The following is a 9569-nucleotide window of genomic DNA, read 5'->3' as shown; positions in this document are numbered from 1 at the left end:
CTTGGCATGTAAATTAGAGGACAGTGCACAAATTTCTTTTTGGCTTGGGTGAAATGATTTAGAGTCCGGCAGGGATTGGTGGATCTGTATACAATTCAACATAGATCCTGTATATTTTTAATTTGGGTAGTCAACATTTTAAATCCGACGATCAATATGCGGTCTTAGTTAAACATTTAAGGGGCATGTTCATTTTAACGCTGCCTTATATGTATATATGTGTGTGTGAGTGAAGAGAGAACTTTTACTTCAACAGTGAGCTCGATCATTTCATTGAGTGGGCCGATGATAATCATGTGTGGCAACAAGATAAAGAGAAGTGGCGTTCGCATGATAGACAGTTTTTCGACCTTATTTGAATATATGTTTTGGATTAAGTTAAACGATTTATTAGTAATGTTTGGACTGATTGTAGTATTTTTGTTTTTTCTTAAAAATATTAGAAAAATAAAACATATTCCTTCTGTAGTAGAGGCATATCTTTTCGGCATTAGGTTTAAGAAAAATTATTTTAAATAAGTTAAGTAAAAGGAGAATAAAGTAGAAAGTAAAAAGGTAGAGAGATGAAGAGAGAGTAAAGTAAGAGAAAATAAAATACTTTTTGCCAAAAAGAAAGAAAGAAATGACTCTGCTACAGCGGGACAACCCAAAAAAGAACGGCGGGAATATTTTTTAATGCAAATAAAAATCGTTCACTCATCAAATTTTGCTAGAATTAGGTATTCCGATTAAAAAGAAAGTCAAAACTTCAATTGTAGGCCAAATCAATTACCGTAATATACCATAAATGTCAATTCACCAACCCTATATAACATAATTATAACGGGGACCATCAAACTTATTGCTGCAATTAATTTATATAATATGCTACTCAGTGAAAATAAGTACTGGTAAATATTCTGCTACAAGTACAATATGTTGTGTCGTATAAAATTAGTCCCATTTGTAGCATTTCTTACACGTTTATACACTTTTTATTATGATATCTACCTCCTTTTTATTTATTGTTGTTTCCAGCCTATCTTAATCGCTCCACATCTCTATGGGAAAATAATAAAGAATTCCAATTTTGGAAAGAAATCGTTCGCTTTCAGCCATATAATTTCCTTGGACGGTATCCAAGAAATTAATTAGTTTTCATTATTAATTTTTTCGCTGCAATAGATTATAGACTAAATGCTTAATAATAGTGGATTAGTACTTACTTTATTTGGGTATATTCCAATATCTGCCTATGTTTATTATAGGGCTAAAAATGTCATAAATGTTTCACAATTCTCCATGTATAATGAATTTCATAAAAAATATATTATTTATATTGAATTGAAAAATGACACACGAAATATAAATTTTGTGTTATTTTAAATCAATTTTAAAATTTATAGAAAATGCCAGAATTAAAACAAAGCTCTTAAATTAAACTTTTAAGAATCAATATCCCTACATTTGCTACATGTAGTAGTGATTCAATATTTCATATTTGATAATGGAAAATTAGTGGCCAATAAATAAATTTTATTTTAAATACAAGATTAATTAAGTTTGCTTGGTTTTGGATATTTTAAGGGCATTCGCAATGGGACGACCGATGGCACGCCCGATGCAGGCCATCGTCCGCGGGAGCTATCGTCCGCCCCATTGTGGGTGCCCGCCATAAGCCCACGCCCGATACATCGGGCGCGGTTGAAGCGCGCCCGACGCGCCATCATCCGCGCGGCGCGCCCGATGACACGCGTTTTACTTAAAAAAATGCTTTTGCCGGGGTTTGAACCTGGGTCTATTGCTTGGAAGGCAATAATCCTAACCATTGGACTACAAGCACTAGTTGAGATATCTTGAAAACTAAATTGTTTTATACATTTATTAAGATGATAATGTGATAAAAAATGATAATTTATGATTAAAAAGTAAAATTCGATGAAACGAGAATTTGCATCTTCGAGTTATTAAGATGATTATGTTGTGTGATTGAAATGAAGGTTTTTTTTATAAATGTATTAATTTTTAATTCGTATTGTAGTGTATTAATTTTTATAAATGAAATGAAGTTTTTTCCCAATTTTTTGTTATTTAAATAAAATAAAATGCATAGGGCGCGCCTTAGGGCGCCCTACTGCAGGTGGGAGGGTAGGAGGATAAAACTGGTGACGTGGCGCACCTTAGGGCGCCCCACTGTGGGTGGCCTAAGGTGTGTATTTTTGTAAATCTCAACTCTCAAGCACTTTAGTCAGAGTAGTAATGGAGTACAAAGTTTCTCCAAGTTATAGGTTGGCTTGGCTTGGCCTCAACTCTACTGAAAAATAAAATTAATTTGTCAACTAATTCCTTATGTGCACCAAGTCGTCATCCATTTTAATAATACATTAATTGGTTATTGCAACTGAATGTATTTCTAAATGGAGAAAATAATATGATAATGGTAGTCAAGAATTGAAATACTCCATAATGTTCTGGTTGACTGGATGAGCACTTTAATGCACTTATATTTGTTTAGTATTGTTTATTCTATTTTATACACGAAATTTGCTTCTAATATATGAAAAATTGTTAGTAACATTTTTTATTTTATAATTTTCATAAATATTAAAGTTCAATTTATTATTTTTTTTCTATGATAATCCATTTAAATGTATGAAATAATATTTGTTCGATATTATAGTAATGCTTGATTCGTAATTAATTACCAAATGAAGAGTGATTTTGTAAACCGAACCCTAAATTTGGTTATTAAGAAGTTTAATAAGAGTATGATATAAATGAAGTTGACAATTGAAAAGCATTTAATTATAGTTAGTGTTTCGATTAACACTATTTTGAGTTCGGTACAATATACGTATTGGTGACGGGTGTACAAAAGATTAAATACTAAAACCAAATATAGCTGTAGAAGCCTGAGCTTGATTTATTGCATCATCAGTCTGTCCATACATAGCAAAAAATGTTTAATGAAAGCTATCGTCTGAAGGTACTATGATGTATGCCACTATGCCAGCCACCAATAGTAGGAGAAAATGTAGTTCTTCATCGGTTTCAACAAGATAATGAACTTTTCCTTTTTATTTATCTTAATCAAGATGACTCGCTGTTAAAATTAATTGAAAGCACCTTTTATATCTACTACTTTTTTCATTCTTTAAATATTGTTACATTTTTCTACTTTATCAGTCTCATAAAATTTATCATATTTTACTTTTTATCATTTTTTATAGTTAACTTCATATTCCACTTATTCATTTCAACTCACATTTTATTAGTATAAAACTAATATATAAAAATAAGACCCACCATCTACTAACTTTTTCAATTCACTTTCCATTACAAAGTATATTCTATCTCTCTTACTTTACTCTCTACTTAACATACTACAAAGTAAATTGCATAAAATCATATGATGTCCAATGAACGAGTCATCTTCCTTGAAACGGAGGGAGTATTTGGTTTGAGTATTTGATCTTTTGTAAAATGATTATGTCACTAACTATGAATTCTTTAATAACTCTGAGCTAGGTTTTGTTTTTAGGAAGTTAAAATGAGACATCCAGTGCTGATTGATAGACCCTTGATTTATTGTTGTAGAGTACGAATGTTTGTAATGAGAAGAAGAAGAAGAAGAAGAAGAACCCTAGTTGGAGTTCTAGGGGGCGATTTCTGCCAAAATCGGGAATGAGAATAAGTTTAATACTTTATTTTTCGATGAATAAAAGACTACATAGACTTCCAATTTATATAATACTAACTAGACTCAGTTGACATGGGTGAACGGTGAAAGGGAGAAGAGTCATCAATGAAAGTACCAGATGATAGACCCTTGATCTATCGTTGTAGAGCACGAACTTTTAATGAGAAGAAGAAGAAGAAGAAGAAGAAGAACCCTTTCGTCAGAACCGAAAATAAGAATAAGTTTAATACTTTATTTTTCAATAAATAAAAGACTACACAAATTTCCAAAGACTTGTTGAGACTTATTGGATAAGACAAGATGCTTGTTGTAAAAAGCATTACTAATCATGGAAAAAATGAAACCAAAGGATAGTGTGGGGGAACAAATCATATCTCACATTGGAGAGTGAATAAAAGTAGCAAGCATAATATAGGTTATTCCAACTCCATTAGTATGCTAAGAGCAAAACTGTGAGTGCCTTCCCAAAGCAGATAATATACTAATGTGGAGTTTCGGTTGTACACCATCGACTCTAAAAGTGGTATCAGAGTCCTGGTTTATGGGCCGGGCTTGTGTGGCTAGGGGTTTGGTGGATTGCGCTTGCAAGTTCTTTGATGTTTCTGTGTGAGCTCAACCAAGACCTGTGGTGACTTGTGACATGTGTGTGATCTTGGTTTGAGTGGGATTATGGGGAAGCAAACCATGTCTCACATCAGAGAGTGAACTAGAGTTGCAAGCATATATATGGGCTACCCCAACCCCATTAGTATGAGGCCTTTTGGGGGTATCCCAAGAGCAAAACTGTGAGGACTTTTGTCTAAAACGAACTAAATCATACTACCGTGGAGTTCGGGTGTGCACCACTGATCCCTAACAGAAAGGATAAAATAAAAGATGGTGTTATGTATTATTTCATCCGTCCCATTGAAGATTACTCATTTTTCTTTTTAGTTTGCCTCAACCAAGATGGCTTGTTACTTAAAATGAAAATACCTTTTAATCTCTATTATATTTTCTCTCTTTACTTAACATATACTCTCTCCGTCCCACTTAAGATGACACGTTTTTCTTTTTAGTTTGTCCCAACTAAGATCACACGTTTCCTTTTTTAGAAATTTTCTCTCTCCAATTAAAATACCCAACCACTTTTTCTCACTCTTATTAAATTATTCATCTTTCATTCTCTCTCTAGTTTAATACTTACACACACATTTTCTCTCTCCAATTAAATACATTAACTCATAATTCCTAAAATCTCGTGGCGGCCAAGAAATGTGTCATCTTAGCCAATACGGAGAGAGTAAATAAAATTGTATTTATAAAATTTGGTGCACCATCCAAAGAGAGGTTCATTTTCCTTCTCGTATACGGAGGGAGTAGTATTCAAAAAATAGACCAAATAATGTTAATCGTAGCCCACCTTGATTAAGTAGTAAAAATGAGAATAGAAAGCTAAGGTTGCACAAGTTGGAAGAGAGCTACATTGATTTCACAGTATTAATCAACCCTCCTTCTATTTTATTCTTCTTCTTCCTCCTTCTTCATTAAAGCAACCACCCAATTAAAATGCAACTCCTCTGACTTCCTTTTTCCAACTCTCTCTCCTCTCTCTCTCTCTGCATATACATACATATATACAACCCTTTGCCTGTATCTATATCCCTCGGTTTTGCTTCTGTTTTCTTGTTGCAGTTTTTTCAAACAAATGCATATACAGTTACAGATTCCGTTTCCTTCACTCTCTCTCTCTACATTCTTCATCTGATTTCAACTACCTTCATTTCACACTTTTTCACGCACCTGAGAGTGACATGTTGGATCTGAATGTTGGCGCCGCCTTCTCCGACGACGACCTCAGCTGCCACAACGCCGCCACCACCGCCGATTCCGTCGCCTCCACGACCACTTCCGCCACCAATAATGCCGCCGCCGCCGAGGTCGACAGCCGCAACACCTCCGTCTCCACGCTCAATTTCTCAATCCTCGACAAGTATGTGATCGAGATCGAGGATGACGTCAGCATCGCCGCCAACGAGCTGCAGCTCTTCCCGATCGCCGATTCGACTCCTGCCGCTGTGGTTAGAGAGAAGTATTGGCTGAATCTGTCGGTGCCGGAGGGCTCCGCCGGGGTGGAATTGGGGATTTATAAGGCGCAGCTGCCGGAGACTGCTCCGGTGCAGCCGAAGAAGAGCAGGCGTGGGCCCCGCTCCAGGAGCTCTCAGTATCGTGGAGTTACTTTCTACCGTAGGACTGGAAGATGGGAATCGCATATTTGGTTGGTCTGCTTATCTGCTTACATTCCATGCATACCTAATTTGGAGAAATTCTGTTTTGCTTTTCAATTGCTTTTCAAATTAAACGGTTGAATTATGGTACACTATGATTAAGAAGCTTGGGAGATGTATTATGATCTGTGGATGAGATCACTGATTGAATGAAGTTAGGTGGTGGATTTGTGTGTTTTCTGTGGTCCTTTTACTGAGTCTTGGCCTTTTGTTGCAGGGATTGTGGCAAACAAGTGTATTTGGGTAAGAACACGGAGCTGTTGTTTCGCTTTGGTTTGGAAATATCAATTTATGTATCTGTTTTAGTGATTCGTTTATTGATTTCTATCAGGAGGATTTGATACAGCACATGCTGCAGCTCGGTAAGAATTTTGGTTCATACTAAGAATTTTGGATGTGTTCTTGATTAATTAGTTATTTAATACTGATCATATTTTGGAATACTTGTTCAGGGCATATGATCGTGCTGCAATCAAGTTCCGTGGAGTTGATGCTGACATCAATTTCACCATCAGTGATTATGACGAGGAGATGAAACAGGTTTGGAGGTGTTTAAGATTTTGTGGCCAACATTTAGAAGCTTGTCACTGTATTTGTGCTTATGCGGTTGGCGATTTGCAGATGAAGAGTTTGTCGAAGGAAGAGTTTGTTCACATTCTGCGTCGCCAGAGCAATGGGTTCGCCCGGGGAAGCTCCAAGTATAGAGGCGTTGCTCTGCACAAATGTGGTCGTTGGGAGACACGAATGGACCAATTCGTTGGAAAGAAGTAAGTGCTTTTCTTGGACTATTTCATTGCTTCATTTGGCTGATTACAGGAGCTTGATTTAATACCTTATACTTGGTGTTTGTGAGATGTGTATGCTTTTAACTAATCATGATTAATGCATGAAGGTTTCTGGTTTTGGAGTACCAGTTTAGGATAGTTAGTTAAATGGAGAGAGGAACCCCTTTTATCTGTATGATAAAATAATGGTTACTCGAGGGCAAAATAGAAGCTGCAAGGTCCTTCGGATGATGAATTCATATGCCATTCGACATTGTGCTGTGCTAAGACGAATTCATTTTTGTTGTCTCGCATAAAAAGCTTCCATTTCTTGTTGTGGATTCAGGGCATATGATGAAGCAACCATCAAATCTAATGGGAGAGAAGCCATTACCAAATTTGAGTTTAGCAACTATGACAAGGAGATGAACTTAAGCTCCGGAAATGGAGGTATATGGCAAATCACTATTTCTTTAGTTTCAACCTCGTTTTACTAAAGATCAATTTTTCTTGTACATGCTCACAGTGACTAACTTGATATCTTTTGGTGTAATTCTAGGTAATGGCAGCAGTCTTGATCTCAACCTCGGGATGTCTTTATCTTCCGATGGGAATGACACTACCAGAAATCAGCATTATCCTGCTCCCGATGGGAAGAGATTAAAGGTATACAGCTATGAGATTCATTTCAAAATTTCACTAAAGCTGGAGAGCTTCATTTCATAGATATGCAATTGTTGTTGCTGGCTTCGAAAGAAAATGAATTGTCTCCACCGATGCTAGAACAGTAGTTTTCCTCCATCTTATGATCTTTGTGTTTATAGGTCGAGCCAATCTCTGCCCCTCAAGAACTAATGCAAAAGTATCCTACCATGTGGGCTGGCATCTATTCTGGTTTTACCCCAAACGATAAGGTGAAACTAAAAAAAACAAGCCAGAGAAGCAAGTAGTAGTAGTAACAAACATTGACACATTGGATATAGGTCGAAACGAAGCTCCATTTCTATAATAAAAGATGCATAATTTGAGTTATGAACTTGCTGACGAATAACAGTAAGAATTGTGTTTTTGACAGGAATTAGCTACAAGAATGAGTGGTGAAGCTGTTCCTTTGCCTGGATACAGCTCAAACTGGCCATGGAAAATGCCAAGTCACGGTATGGTCACCCCGGTCCCCGTATTGGCTTCTTCTGCAGCATCATCAGGATTCTCTTCCGCAACTTCTCCATACTTCACTTCTTCCGTGCCATTGACCAATCGGGCACAATTTCCTACAACAGCTTTCCACAGCCTTCAGTGACCCTTCCTTGCAAGTTCGAATCACCACAGCCACAAGTATTATCAGTAACAGGAGCGGAACGACCCTCATTTTAGTCTGTTTGAGATTTGGCTAGCAAAAGAAGCCATGCCAACTGGGGTGAATCGTCTCAGCAGCCATACGTATAGCACAAATAATAGATTGACCAAATTATATGTTGTGTATATATTGGTACGATGATTCTGAAGAGTGAATACTGTGTAGAATTCGATTGCTGTTGCAACCCATTGTGAACTCTTGTTTGCGTCCATCTTTTTGAGCTATAAATGAGAAATGCAGATATTCTTCTTTACATCCAGCTTGCTGTTGACAACCCATTGTTGCAAATGGGAATTTCACTTATCATGTAACATTAGTTGCTCAATGAATACAGCTTTCGAGTCTAGGCAGCACCCAAAGACTTCACAGAAGAGACGGGAGACTGCACGTGCAAAGGGAAAGAATGTCATCAGTTCGAAAGCAGTGTCTCTCATAAGATTATGAAGAATAACAAAGTAGAGTTTGTGAAAATAACCTTCGAGAAACGACTTTTGTAGCTCTCGACATACTCTTTGGGGTCTCGGGTTTCTTTGTGTGCTTCTATCTTGTTCATCTCCTATGAAACTCATAATGTCAAATTTCCTCACTAACTCAAATCATGAATCTACCATAGACTTAAAACACTGCAAGAACACAATGAAATGAATGTTTAGCATCTTCAACTATTGTAGTTTCCATTATCACAAATTGGCTTACATTCATATCATATAGAAGTTGGGAAATCAATATTGCATAATGTCTCACTCACCAAACTGAGCTGGCCAAGAAAAAATGGCCAATCATCAAATTTGGATAGAGCAATCTCAATCTCATCAAAAGCAATAACTATGGAAGGAGAACCACATTAGTATTTAGTTTGAATTAGGATTTCAAAACTGTATCAGAATTTATATATAAATTTGAATTAATTACAATTGCATTCATGTAAATTTTTAGAAAACTACACTTTTATACCTAAATAGATAAATTAAATTTATTAAAAATGAGTTATAAACTTTTTTACCTTTCTAATTAGGGGTAATTATACCATTCATACAAAATGTTTCATCAATGTTTCAAATTAGTACAAAAAGTTTTAAGTTATCATATATCATACAAAAAGTTTGATTAATGCTTCAAATTAGTACATTCCATTAACAATCATTAACACCGTTACTTTATCTTATTTTTCATCCTATTCACTCCAAAATTATGTCATCTAAAAACATGATTACAATAGAAAGTAACCTTATTTTTCATCCTATTCACTCCAAAATTATGTCATCTAAAAACATGATTAGAATAGATAAGTATCTTCGTGGGGAATTTGCATAATGAAATTGGGGTGGAAGAAGGCCATTTCGGTGCTGCAAGTCAATCCGAAAACTAGCTACTAGAGTTGCAGTAGCACATTCATTTTTATTTTTTATTTTTGGGAGAAAGAGATTGAATCTGTGTGTGTTTGTGTGTGAAAAAAAGGCTAAAACAAATTAAGAATAGGATAAAGGAAATAGAAAAAATTA

At 35.8% G+C, this 9569-nt stretch overlaps 1 protein-coding gene and 1 non-coding gene across 4 annotated transcripts; one reads left to right on the top strand and one right to left on the bottom strand.

The window, feature by feature from the left end:
* Positions 1-1750: 1750 nt before the first annotated feature.
* On the bottom strand, positions 1751-1820 carry TRNAG-UCC. Its single transcript has one exon. It is a non-coding gene; the product is annotated as a tRNA-Gly (tRNA).
* Positions 1821-5108: 3288 nt separating this feature from the next.
* Positions 5109-8320, top strand: LOC121780577 (ethylene-responsive transcription factor RAP2-7-like). Of its 3 annotated transcripts, none has more exons than XM_042178178.1 (9): positions 5109-5936; positions 6164-6189; positions 6278-6308; positions 6399-6486; positions 6568-6713; positions 7057-7160; positions 7270-7376; positions 7535-7693; positions 7786-7926. In XM_042178178.1, exons 1-8 carry the CDS (start codon positions 5473-5475, stop codon positions 7658-7660), a joined length of 1092 nt encoding a protein of 363 aa, XP_042034112.1. In that variant the 5' UTR covers positions 5109-5472; the 3' UTR covers positions 7661-7693; positions 7786-7926. The 3 variants fall into 3 exon arrangements, with proteins under 3 accessions (XP_042034112.1, XP_042034111.1, XP_042034110.1); XM_042178176.1 differs by having other exon boundaries at positions 5111-5936; positions 7535-7624; positions 7786-8320; XM_042178177.1 differs by lacking the exon at positions 7535-7693 and having other exon boundaries at positions 5110-5936; positions 7786-8320.
* The last annotated feature ends 1249 nt before the right edge of the window (positions 8321-9569 follow it).

This window comes from Salvia splendens, chromosome 20 (assembly GCF_004379255.2).
Source record: "Salvia splendens isolate huo1 chromosome 20, SspV2, whole genome shotgun sequence".
In the NCBI taxonomy this organism is placed as follows: domain Eukaryota; kingdom Viridiplantae; phylum Streptophyta; class Magnoliopsida; order Lamiales; family Lamiaceae; genus Salvia; species Salvia splendens.
The sequence above is the reverse complement of the archived record's forward strand: the minus strand, read 5'-3'. Positions and strand labels throughout refer to the sequence as shown.

Coding starts and splice junctions, on each gene's coding strand:
- LOC121780577 (XM_042178176.1), top strand. CDS start 5,473: ATGTTGGATCTGAATGTTGGCGCCGCCTTCTCCGACGACGACCTCAGC. Junction 6,190..6,277: donor TGGCAAACAAGTGTATTTGG/GTAAGAACACGG, acceptor GATTTCTATCAG/GAGGATTTGATACAGCACAT. Junction 7,161..7,269: donor CTTAAGCTCCGGAAATGGAG/GTATATGGCAAA, acceptor GTGTAATTCTAG/GTAATGGCAGCAGTCTTGAT.